At 55.2% G+C, this 12,967-nt stretch overlaps 1 protein-coding gene across 4 annotated transcripts in view; it reads left to right on the top strand.

Moving 5' to 3' along the window:
- Positions 1 to 12,967, top strand: part of AGPAT4 (1-acylglycerol-3-phosphate O-acyltransferase 4) — a 112,225-nt gene that overhangs the window by 85,416 nt on the left and 13,842 nt on the right. For 3 of the 4 annotated variants that reach the window (XM_047769784.1, XM_047769782.1, XM_047769783.1), the window contains exon 3: positions 7,035 to 7,204. The exons of the other annotated variant lie outside the window; for it this stretch is intronic. In XM_047769784.1, coding sequence (XP_047625740.1) covers positions 7,035 to 7,204 — 170 coding nt within the window. The remainder of the gene's footprint in view (positions 1 to 7,034; positions 7,205 to 12,967) is intronic. 4 annotated transcript variants of the gene reach the window in all.

Genomic DNA, 12,967 nt, shown 5'->3' on the forward strand with positions numbered 1-12,967 from the left:
CATTTCCTGTGCTCCACGCCCCTCCCTGGTCCTACTTCACATAACTTGGAGTCGGCCCTACCTGGTCTGCAAGTGGCGTTGGCCTGCCAGGCGGCAGCCACTGGCCAGAGCCACGCGTGGCCGCAACTTGCAGAATCCAGGGGGGCTGAGCTGCTGGGGACATGCCTGCGCTGGGCTCCTGCCAGCATCTCCAGCCACCCTGCCCTTGGGAAGCGGCCACAGGAAAAATACCGATAGCAAAATTTGGCAAGCTGAACATTTTATTTATTAATTAATTGACTGATTAATTCTGTCTTTTTAGGGCCGCCCCTGTGGCATGTGGAACTTTCCAGGCTAGGAGTCGAATCAGAGCTGCAGCTGCCAGCCTCCGCCACAGCCACAGCAACATCAGATCCTTATCCCACTGATCGAGGCCAGGGATCGAACCCGCATCCCCGTGGATACTAGTTGGGTTCATTACCACTGAGCTACAACGGGAACTCCTGAACATTTTTAAATAGGACAAAAGATTTCAGAGTTGCTGCGTTGTACTGAAAAAATGTTGGCTGCAGATCTGGTCTGTTGACGAGTGTCTGACAGGCACTGGGTCCCGGCTGAGAACCCCGGGGTGAACGGGGTGCCCTGAAATTAACAGGCAGGTTGAGGCCACAGTGAGGGAAGAGCCTGTGATAATATTAGCTGTCAGTTCATCTAAGAATAATAATAACAATAATAATAGCTGAGGGGCGGGAGGGTGGAAGAGCTAGTCTCGGTGACGAGGTGACGAGGCCCTGGGACCAGAGGCTTCCTCCTTCTCGAAACGGGATTTTGCATCTGGCGGGGCAGCCCCTCCCTTTCTCCCTGCACCCCCCTGCATCTTCTCCAGCTCCTGCTTTGAGCAAATACTGCTATTTCCATTGAGATGTATTCTGAGGTCGGGACAAAGTGCTTGGGGGTGTGGTGGGGTTTCGGCCCTGACTGTGTTTACAGTGACATGGGACGGAGACAGACGCTAAAAGGCAGCTGGAGCCAGGACCTGGCTGGAATGTGGGTCCCAAAGACTCTGAATGCATTTAACCTTGTGCGTGTCACCCCCATGCAGTAAGGAAGCTGAGAGGGTCTGGGGGTCGGGGGGCCTCTCGCTGGGCCCAGGGGGAGCCACCAGCAGGGACACCAAGCCTGCTCTGTCACACATGCAGCAGCTGCTGCAGACCAGGGAAGCATGGAGCCCCTCACCTGGGGTGGTGCCGCTGTGCAGCTCTTGGTTGGGGGTGGGATGTCTCTTGGGGGGCCTTGAAGAGGGAAGGGTGATCCCCCTGAGTCCCCGTCCTGGGTCTGGGAACCAAGAGAATTTGACTCTTAGCCCCGCAGTTGACGTGCCCACCCTGCAGGCCTCAGGAGGAGCCCTGGGGTCCACAGGCCTGTGGGGTGGCTGGTGCCTGTGCGGGACCCCTGCTGCCTCTGCATCACGTGGAGACCGGGCCAGGCCACAAGCCCAGTCTGGGGTCCAGGGCTCAGTCTGCCACAGGCTCCTGGACCAGGGCCAGGGGTCAGATGAAGGGGTTCCTGGCCCCATTCGAAGGCCAACAGGTACAGGCTGATCAAGGACCCAGGTGACAGTCCCCTGGTGCTCCAGTTTGTGCGGCGCTGGGCTTGGGGGGCACCGTTGCTTCCCCACCTTCCTGGTTCTGTCGTTCTCCTCTGCCTTTCCTGCTTCGTGGACCCCAGCACGGCCGGGACCCCCCGCTGGCTCAGCCTGACTGCGACACTCTCCCTGGTCCCTAAGGGAGCACAGTGAACCGAGGGGCAGGCGCAGGAAGCCCCAGCGTGGACGTCAGAAGGTCTGTGTCCAGACACTTTCTTTACCCGAGAGCACCTGACCTTGGACCAGTCAAGGTGGCCTTCCTGGGCGGGGCCCTCTGTCCTGTCTCCCGGGCCTGGACAGAGGGGCGTGTTACAGGTGCTCCGTATAGACGTGTCCACCACACACTCACCCTTGGGGTCAGGACACTACGGCCAAGTTACAGTCTTAGATGGGCCTGGGGAGGACCCAGGCCACCAGATCACGGGACTTCTCTGTCCCAGTGCCCCTCCTCCAGCAACTCACTGAGAGCCCCTTGCAGGACGTGGCGACCTCAGGGCTCTTCTCCAGGGGTATCAGAAGCCCCCTTTTCCCCATCTTCAGATTTGATGCTTTGTTTTAATTACTGGCTTTTCTATTTATTTTTTTTTATTTATTTATTTTTGGCTACTCCCTTGGCATATGGGAGTTCCTGGGCCAGGGATCAAACTCTCACCTCTAAAACAACCTGAGCTGCTGCAGTCAGATCCTTAACCCTCTGCACCACAGCAGGAACTCCAAGCTGTTCTGCTTTTCTTTTTTTGGGGAGCTTTTGTCTTTTTAGGGCCTCACTGGCAGCATATGGAGGTTCCCAGGCTAGGGATAGAAATCAGAGCTACACCTGCTGGCCTACACCACAGCCATGGCAACACGGGATCCAAGCTACATCTGCGACCTACACCTCAGCTCACGGCAATGCCAGATCCTTAACCCACTGAGCGAGGCCAAGGATCGAACCTGCAACCTCCTGGTTTCTAGTTGGATTCATTTTTGCTGCGCCACGTCGGGAACTCCAAGCTGTTCTACTTTTCAGTGAACTGCTTGACTCTTGGCTTTGACCTAATGAGAATTCATTAGGTCAAAGCCTCGTTGATTTCTCTGCTTGCTCACCCTGTAATGGTTTTGACACCCGAACCAGAAAGTGCTTCTTGGCCCCTTGCGTCTACCCAGCGGGTGTTTACCGGTGGCTCCTGGTGTCAAAGTGCCAGCTCTTCGGGCCGCGGTCTGAGACTCCTGACAGGCGGTGTGCCCTAAACAAACCAGAGAGGCTGCTTTCTCACAGCCTCCTTTGTCCTGCTCCCCTGCCCGTGGTCTTCCATCAGGAGTGCCTGCCCAGCTGCCGCCTGGTGACGCTTCAGTTCAACTGGAGGTTCCAGGGAATGTGGTGCTCCTGCTTCCGTGGGGGGAGGGGGTCGGAGCGATGCTGAGACCTGCCACCACCCTGGGCCACAGCTGGATCCTTAACCCGCTGTGCAGGGCTGGGGATTGAACCCAAGCTACTGCAGAGACCCGGCCAGTCCTTAACCCACTGTACCACAGTGGGAACTCCCAGCGGACGCTTTTGGAGTACGCCCAGTGTGTTGGATATTGGGACAGAGAGGCGGGAGATGCAGAGATGGATGAGGCTGGGTGCTGGCTGGAGGATGTCACGAAGTAATTGATGAGAATCCCTCCAGTCGCCGGGAACATGCCTTGAAGAGCACTGGGTCCTGGCCTCCAGGAGCTTGCAGTGTTGTCCAAGCAGCAGGAAAGGGACCTGCTCCCACACTGTTGATTCAAGCGGGCGTTGGCAGGAGCTTTCTGGAAAGCGATTTGGAAATATACTTAAAATGGAATAACACGCACACTCTTCAATCCATAATCCTATTTTGGGCACACCTATGTTGGAGAAATACCTCCCCAATTTTTTTAGCATGCATTTTCAAGTATATTTACTATGGTATTTGGAACAGTGGGAAAATGCTAAATCAATGGCCAAATAGCTGAACAAATCTCAGGGTATCTGTAGCAGGAACTGCTCTGCATCTGGTTGCCATTCATGAAACTGCCATTCTGTCTTTTTTTGACCTCGAAAAGGGGCAGTTTCATCTATTGAACAAAGAATGAGAGCTGTCCCTGCGCCACTGTTTCTTCATCTTTAAAATGAGGACAATAATAGTGCCTCCCAGGCTCGCAGGGTGAATGTGCGGATTTGATGCAATACCGCGTGGCCTCGGAGCAGCGCCCAGCCTGCAGCCAGAGCCCAGGAAGTATTTGCTGATACCTCTGTTTATCTGTATTAACATGGAAAGAGCCCCACCTACGCCGTTCGGAGGGGGAGGGGGGGAAGAACTCTAGGCATGCGTTTATAAAGCTTGAGAAAGTATGACCCCACCTACGGGTGGAAAACGTGTTGAGTGTGTGTGCATGTGATTGTGTGTTTGTGTGTAAACACCTAAGAACAAGACTGGGAGGCCACCCTCCCTGCTGTTCCTAATTATTAACCCTGGAGAAGGGTTAAGAGTTAGGGGTGGGGGAGGGGGCGGGAGGAAGGGCCCCTGGGGTTGGATATACACCGAAGTCCCCTCTGGGGGCTAGGCTGGCCCGTTCTGGAGGGTTCTTGTCTCTGCGGCTCATGCTGGAGCTTGAAGTCCCAGGGCAGTCAGGAGCAGGTGACGGGTGTAGGTGGGGGAATTGAGAGGTCGGGACCCCCAAGCCCGACTGGCGGCCCTAGAGCACAGACTGAAACCCACGTGGGTTCTTATTGCGTCCACCATGGGTGGTGTGGGTTCTGCGGGAGCCAGGCCCTCCTCGGAGCAGGCGCTGCCAGGCCCAGGGTCGGAGCCGCGGTCGCAGGGCCACCTGCTCCATCACACCCGGGAAGCAAATCAGCACCTGGGCCGGCGGGTGGCCTGCAAAACGTTAAGAGCATCTCCCGCGGCCCCTCAGCTGGACACAAACAAGAAAAGGGATTCTGAGGGACACGCCAAGCCTTCCGGGAACGTTACATTTTCCTTTTCTGGATGGTTTGAATTCTTTTACTGTGCGACTCTGTGAGTGTATTTCTTGTCAGTTAAGAAAAAAATCGAAACCCTTTGGTGGGGAAAAAAAAAAAAAAAGGGGGAAAGAAAACTCTTCTACCCAGTGAGACTTAGTGTCCAGTTGTGCCACTAAGAGCCTGCTGGGGTGAGGGAGAAATCGGGCCTGTCCCCACTCACCCCCTGGTCGCACCACCGTCACCCCCGAACTGGCCTCCCCGCTTCTGATCTGTGCCCGCCTCAACCCAAGTGATCTTTTCAAAATGCAAATTAGCTGCTGCTGTGACCTCCTAAAAAAGGCTGCAGTGACTTCTCATTGGCTTCATTGTGGAATCATCATCCTAACAGCTTGCTCGGGTGCAGAAGTGGCTGTAACCCCCTTCTCGGCCTCTCCCTGCCGTGCGCCCTCAGTGGTCACAGCGCCTCCTGTGCTTGAAAATTACCGTGAGTGTGACAGGAACAAGAAGAGCTTAACTAGTCCCCTACTGTGGGCGACATCAGGCCAGGTGCCTCATAATCTAATACCTGCACCGTCTCTAGAAGCTTTTCCTGTCTTTATTCGCAGATGAGGACGTGGAGACCTATTGGACACAGAGAGACAGGCCAGAGGTCTCGGGAACATTGAGTGGCCGCCCCAGGCCTGGAGCCTGGCTGTGAGCGGCCCCCAAACCCATGAGCCCCATGCTGGGCGGCCGTCCACCCCGTGAGCAGCCTCTGCTCTCCTGGCCTCTGGGCAGCGTCTCCAGGAGGATGGGAGCCCAGGGGCAGCCATGGGAAAGTGAGAGGGGGGCTCAGCCGGGCCCTGGGCGGGGAGCAGCAGGGCACAGAGAGAGGCACTGGTACGAGGAGTCCCAGGGGACCGTTCAGCTTGATGCCGCTGCCTCGTGGGGCTCTGCGTTGGGCTCGCTCGGGCTCTGGGCGGAGCAGTGGCCTAGAGCGGTCCTGCCGACATCTCTTAGGAGAAATCAGTGCAGCGGGAGAAGCAGCTTTCTTCCCAGGGGGAACCGGCCCGCCCGCAGGGCTGTCCTGCGAGGGCACTCGCTGTGCTGCGCGCCCTCCCTTCCCTGGTGGCCGCTTCTGGCTGTCAGTCCCCATGTCACAGCCCATGGGACACCTGCCTGGGGGCGTGGCATCTTCTCAACTCCTCGGAATAGGCAGACTCTTCAGTGTCAAGTAAGGGATGTGTTCTGGGTGTTTCTACGGACACCGGTAGCTGCGGAAGCCTGGGTTGGTTGGGCGTTGGCACGTGCTTTGCAGGGAGCATCTGTTGTGTGTTCTGCTCGGTACTTTTCACAAAACCCTATGGGGCAATCCCCTCAAAGATTAGGGCGCTGAGGTCCCATTTGGTTTACCTGTCTAAAGCCCCAGAGTGGGCATGCTGAGAAACTAGACAGTAATGTCTTCTAGAGAGTTCCGGCACCCCCTCCTCCCACCCCAGTTCCTAAGCACCAGTCTCCAGCCTCCATGGGAGAGGTTTCCAGGGCAGCCACTCCAGCCTTTCACATATGAGGCTTGGCTGGAGCTGAGACCACACCTGCTGGGCTTTATGTGTCACTTGGGCGGGGGGGGGGGGGTGCAGGGGCGAAGGATGAATGAGTCCTCAGCCTAACGTGTACCCCGTTAATCAGTTATGATAAAAGGGGCACGCCCTTTGCAGAGGGCTCATCGGCCACGCGTCCACTAGCTGAACATACATAAAGCTTTAACCCTCCATTCCAGAGCTTGCTCTCTAGCTGGAGATTTAGTTACCAAGGTTCAGCTTTTTTTCCGGACAATTTCTACGATGAAGACTTGTCCTGAGGCCACCAGGTTAGGAATTGGGGACCTGGATTCAAGGTGTCCCTGAAGAATAAAGACCAGTTGGTCCTTATTGCCCGAAAAAGGACTTTATTTTCACCAGCTCCTGAAAAAATGTTTTAATCGTTTCACTGAGGCCTGTGAGGTGATGGCCCTCATCTATCCTTGGTGTTTGGGTGCAGGTGTCTCACTGCACCGCTCCATCATTCCAGAGAAAGAATGAGTATTTAGTGTTCTCTGATGGCATTGATAAGTCTCCTGATTAGTCATTTCCCAGGACGTTAAGACTTCTGCACAGCACCTCACGCCGCCTTTCAAGGCTCGGAAAACACAAGGGCGTGGATTCTTGATGGAGTCCGGCTTGCTGATTTATTTGTCCCCAAGGCACCTAATCAAGGAAGGCAAGCCATTTGCCGTCTCGAAGCTTCCTCTCCTCCCCTGGAGAGATGTTCGGCATTCTCTCATTTTTCCTTCTGCTTCCGCACCTTTTCAAGGACTAGGGTTTGGCCCAAATGCTCTAGACCTTGGCCCCTCAAAGCTGCTTTCCACCCCGGCGGGCGGGCGGGACCCGTGGCGACAGAGGGCGGGCGACGTGACCGACTGTCTGTGGTTTGTTCCAGAGCTGGTGATGCTGCTGGAGTGGTGGTCGGGCACGGAGTGCGTCATCCACACGGACCCCCGGGCGTACCCCAAGTATGGCAAGGAGAACGCCATCGTCGTTCTGAACCACAAGTTTGAGATCGACTTTCTCTGTGGTTGGAGCCTGGCCGAGCGCTTCGGGGTCTTAGGGGTAAGTGGCATCCCCGGCTCTGCTGCTCTTGGCTCTTTGCTCTCCGTGCTTCACGATTTGCAGGCGCCTCACCAGCCTTGGGGAGAGGGTCTTACCTACTGCTTTTCCTTCTTGCTCGGAATCAGGGTGCCCTCCGCTTGTGAGCAAGGATCCTGTTTATTCAGCCGTTAGGTTGTGCCCGCGTTTCTCCGACTCTCAGTTTGTTTAACCCTTACAGAACCTCTTGGGAGTCAGGAACACATACCGGCCCTTTTTTATTTTTTATTTTTATTTTATTTTTTCCTGTTTTTTAGGGCTGGATGCCACTTCATAGTCTTTCCTCTTCTTCTTCTCCTCCTTTTTGTCACACCTGCGGCGTGCAGAAGTTCGCAGGCCAGGGATCAAACCTGCACCACAGTAGCAACTGGAACCACAGCCGTGACAATGCCAGATCCTTAACCGATTGAGCCACCAGGGAACTCCAACCACTTCGTATTCTTAATCTCACTGCTCTGCTCCTTCCCTGGCTGCCAGGCAGACCCCACCTCTGCATGTCTGTCCTCGTGGGCCCAAGAAAGCTGGATGTCTAAGCGAGAGAGTTTGACCTGCAGGGTTCAGAATAAGTAGAAAATCTTGCTTTACTCCACCTAGTTGGACTTCTTGCCTGCCTTTGGTATTGGGTTCCCCTGGGTGACTTTTGTCTCAGTCCCTGGAGAAGGTCTCCTTGTCCAGTGCCCACGTTCCCGTGGAGCCTCAGATGCCCCTTTGGGTGCTGTTGGCCTCCGCCTGCTTTGGAAGGCCCTTTAGCTAAAAGGGCTAAGTAGCCTTGGGGCACACTTGTATTTGCTTTTTTCAACATTTTTTTAAGCAAAACATGGGGCCAGGGAATTCCCACTATGGCTCAGTGGGTTAAGAACCTGACATAGTCTCTGAGGATGCAGGTTCAATCCCTGGCCTCGCTCAGCGGGGTGAGCATCCAGCTTTGCCGAAAGCTGCAGTGTAGGTTGCAGATGTGGCTCGGATCTGGTGTTGCTGTGGCTGTGGTGTAGGCCAACAGCTACAGCTCCGATTTGACCCCTAGCCTTGGAATCGCTATATACTGCAGGTGTGGCCATAAGAAGGAAACAAAATATATATGCTTAGAAACAGGTTCCAGTAATGCCTTTAGGACAAGTGATGGTCATTTTGCAGTTAAACTATCAAAAGGCAACTATAAGGTCATTAGCCATTTTTCCAGACATAGAAGGAGTGTAAGTCAAGGTTGCTGCCTTCAGGCTTCTAGAAAACTGCATTGCCTGGGCGAATAGGCACTGCAGAGATTTCCAGAATGGACAGGCCCGCCTGCCAACAGCTTTCTTCTTTGTTTTCCTGTTTGTTCCTCCAGAACTGACAGTGATGTCTGTGCAGGCGTGTGTGTGTGCGTGCGCAAATATTTTTCAGGAAAACAAACCCAGAGTTTCCAATACCTGTGTTTGAAGCGGCCTTGGGCAGAGATCTGGGCTATAATTCTGTGGCTTCATTCTCTCTGGGAGGAGAGAACGGCGCATCATCCAAACCCCATGGAGAATCCAGATGCTTGATGGCTGGATCCTCCCTCCGTTGCAGGAGGAAGGGCACCTGATGTCTTTGCATCCTGCCCAGAACACCAGTGCTCGTGCCTGCGGCCTGGGCTTCCTGGAACTTCAGCTGTGGTATGGGGGCAGCTGCTGATTTTCTGGGCTTCCCAGGTGGCGTGGGTATGTTCACGCTCAGAATGTGAGACGCCTGTCATTTGGGGCAGCAGCAAGTGTGCTGGACATAGAGGCACTTTCCAGGGCCTGTGCCCTGCCCCCCCAGTCCCTCTGTGGCTCTGTGACCACGAGCTCCTTCTAAATACTTTTTTTTTTTTTTGTCTTTTGCCTCTTTAGGGCTGCATGCGCAGCATATGGAGGTTCCCAGGCTAGGGGTCTAATTGGAACTACAGGTGCCAGCCTACGCATAGCCACAGCAATGCCAGATCCAAGCTGCGTCTGCAACATACACCACAGCTCACGGCAATGCCGGATCCTTGACCCACTGAGCGAGGCCAGGGATCGAACCCGCAACCTCATGGTTCTTAGTCAGATTCATTTTCGCTGCGCCATGACGGGAACTCCACGAGCTCCTTCTAAAAGCATCTTTCACCTGTGTGTGCTCTTTCCAATCCTTGTGATATTGTTGCTATTTACTTTTGACAAATAAACTGCCAGAGCCTCAGTTTGGGTAAAGAAATTTGCCCCAGGCTAGGAACAGCTAAGTCTAATTTCAGAGTTGCTGCTCGTTTCCTCCTGGATGGTGTTGGGAGGAAAAGCTGTGGGGGAACCTTTGTGTCGGAAAGTGACCAGGGCAGCCTGGGAGGGACAGGCCGCCAGTTTCCCCTGGCTCGTGGTTTGCGCAGGGCCCACTCTGGGGAGTAAAAACCCTCAGTACCCTCAGGGGACCAGGGATGGGGCAGCAGGAACTGACGAAGCAGGGGCACAAACAGGGATGCTCACGGAAACGACCAGAGTCTGCCGACACAGTGCAGGGAAGAGGGTGGACCCCACGAGGGGCTTGGAGGAGAAGTCACGTGGAGAGAGGACCTGGGACTGGAGGGGGACCGGGGGCTGAGAAGGGGAGGTGTCCTTGTGGTGACTGTCTTAGCACTTTCAGCATTTGATCAGCAGAGACTCCAAAATCCTGATCAGTTTACAAATCAGAGCCCAAGGGTGCAGATGCTTTGAAGGTTATTAAGCAGGGACTGCCCGTTGTAGCTCAGTGGGTTAAGAACCTGACTAGTATCCATGAGGTTGCAGGTTCAATCCCTGGCCCCACTCAGTGGGTCAAGGATCCAGTGTTGCTGTGAGCTATGGTGTAGGTCGCAGATGCGGCTCAGATCTTGCATTGCTGTGGCTGTGGCATAGGCTGGTGGCTGCAGCTCTGGTTCAACCCCTAGCCTGGGAACTTCCATGTGTCGCAGGTGCAGCCCTAAAAAGAAAAAGAATAATAAAAAATAAAATGGTAAGTTAGTAAGCAGAACAGCTGTCCTACGCAGGGACTGTTCACCTGGCACCCTGACTTCCTGATGAAAGCCCTGTCCGGTCAGAGTTCATTTCTGACTCATAAACACCACACGGCAGACATTGCATGTGAGCGCATGAGCTTTGCCCCTTGGGCTGGAGACCGTCCAGGAGTTTGAGGAACTTCACGCAGCGAGGCAGTGGGCGGGTGCATCTCCCCTCGTGGAGTCCGGGTAGCCTTGCCGGGTGCCGTCAGATTATCTAGATTCTTGCTGAAGTGCTTCCTGGAGCCCCCAAGGTCCTGGCAGCAGTGGAGGGAGGATGGGGAGGGGGCAGCGGGTGACCACATCATCCTACTCACCCCCCCCCCCCAGCACCGGGAAACAGCTGGTGCGATGGCTTTGGCTGTCTCTACAAATTCTGATGCAGCCACGTGCTGGCAGAGGCACCGGGAGAGGATGAGAGAGGGTGTCAGTGACCTTGTGCGGGTTGGGCCAGCTCAGGTGGAAGCACCAGGCTGTGTTCTCCGGGGAGGACTTTCTCCCTGCGTGGCAGGGAACCATTTAGCATCTCTGGGTGTTCCCTCAAGGGCGTGATGCCAGATGAGCGGCCCATATACTCCTATGACCCTTGAAAGGAATGAAACAGCATCTTGTTATGTGACTTATTCAGCAGTACTTCTGTCTTAATTGACCTTCAAAAAAACTAACCTGATTCATCTTTTTTCTTTTGCTTTTTAGGGCCACACTTGCAGCACCTGGAAGTTCCCAGGCTAGGGGTCACATCGGAGGTATTGCTGCCAGCCTACACCACAGCCACTGCCACGTGGGATCTGAGCCGCCTCTGCGACCTACACCACAGCTCACGGCAATACCGGATCCTTAACCCACTGAGTGAGGCCAGGGATGGAACCCACATGGTTGGGTTCTTAACCCGCTGAGCCACATGGGAACTTGCCACGATGGGATTCTTTTTAAAAGTAAAAAGGGGGTGCTGCTTTCAGTCCTTTTATAAGCTTTTACCCATGAGGTCCTTCAGGTGGCCTGTCCCCGAGGCTCTGGTGCCCCGAGAGCTGGCATTGCTGGCGCAGACCAGGCGGCGAAGGCTCTGGTTACCGCCTTTCGGGGGTTCGCTGGCTGCCTCCTCCCTGGGGTGCGGGTGACCCGTGGGCAGCCCAGGGCGTGCGGCGCCAGGGTCATGACTCCCGAAGCTTCGGTCCTGTTGACGGAGCTTCCGCCCCAGGAGAATAGGACGTGCTCTTTCACAGCGGCCCCAGAGGGTCCCCTAAGATCGTGTTGCCAGGTCTTTGCGCAGCGCCAGGGCCCGGTCAGCTCTCCGTAAAAGCAGCTGTTCTTGTCCGTTTTTATCTGCTCGGTTCGTGTGGCTTGGCTGTTACCCCCGAGGCCAAGTGGGATGTTCTCGTCGGGTGTTTAAAGCGGCCTCACGGGTTCATTCTCTACAGCAGCGCCACAAGCCCCAAACCTAGTGCCTCCAAAGAAACTCGACTTATGCCCGCTTGTGTGGTCTGGGTCCCCGGCCCAGCTCCGTGGGGTCCTGGCAGGGGTGACGGCCTTAGCTGAAGGGTCGCCATGCCGTGATCTGCCTCCAGGCTTGTCTCTGTTTGTCTCAGCCTGATCCTCCCCCGGCTTCTGCTCAGGTGTCACTTGTTCCACGGGGTGGGGTGGGGTGGGGGCAGGGCAAGAGTGATGGGGAGAAAGCACCCAAGGCAGAAGCCACAGACTTCTTGTAGCCACACCTTGGAAGTGGCAGCCAGCACTTGTGTTGTAGTCTGCGTGTCCGAAGTGAGTCGATGAGCTCAGCCCATGCTCCAGGAAACAGGGAGGGACACGCAAGGGTGCCCAGAGGTACCAGGAGGCCAGGGTCACCGGGGCCACCCAGCAAGATGTTTAACCTTGAACCTCAGGTCTCCATTGAGTTAGTATTATTTACGGAATCCCGTAGAGCTTGGGCTGAAGCCCTGCCACTTGTCTGCACACAGGGAGAAGCAGAAGCAGGCTGGAATGATGGTTCCTAAGCAGAGGGCACTAACGGAGCTCCCTACTGCCTTCTAAACACGAGGACACATGGTGGTGACAGTGGCGACTGTTGCAGATTCAGAATATTCATCCGACAAGCATATGTGTATATTTCCTGCAGAATACACTGTGCTGGGAGTTCCCCCTGTGGCTCGGCAGGTTAAGAACCTGACCAGTATTCATGAGGATGCAGGTTCCATCCCTGGCCTTGCTCTAGTGGGTTAAGGATCTGGCGTTGCCATGAACTGTGGTGTAGGTCACAGACGGGCTCAGATCTGGCACTGCTGTGTCTGTGGTGGAGGTTGGCAGCTGCAGCTCCAATTCGACCCCTAGCCTGGGAACCTCCATATGCTGTGGGTGTGGCCCTAAAATTAAAAAAGGCGGAGAAGACGACACTGTGCTGGTTGCTATGGAGATACAAGGATGGATTGAAAGCTGCAGCCCTTGCTCTCAGTGACTCTGTAGTATACGCAGGCAAAGAAGGGGTGCATACTGGCCACACAACTTGGGGGTTGAGCGATCGTAGTGGGGGGGATGTGTCCCCTGGGGGTGCCCCGTGTGTTGGATACCTCACGTATTTAACCACAGGCCACTCCGTCACACAGCAGCTTTCTGGGGGTCCTCTGTGACTCTGAGTGTCCGTGCTTCGTTTGCCGGGCAGGGCCGGAGGTCCAGGGAGCAGCTGGGCCACCGTGGTGAAGGCATGTGGTTCCCGAGCGATGAGAGATGCT

This window comes from Phacochoerus africanus, chromosome 2 (assembly GCF_016906955.1).
Source record: "Phacochoerus africanus isolate WHEZ1 chromosome 2, ROS_Pafr_v1, whole genome shotgun sequence".
NCBI lineage: Eukaryota > Metazoa > Chordata > Mammalia > Artiodactyla > Suidae > Phacochoerus > Phacochoerus africanus.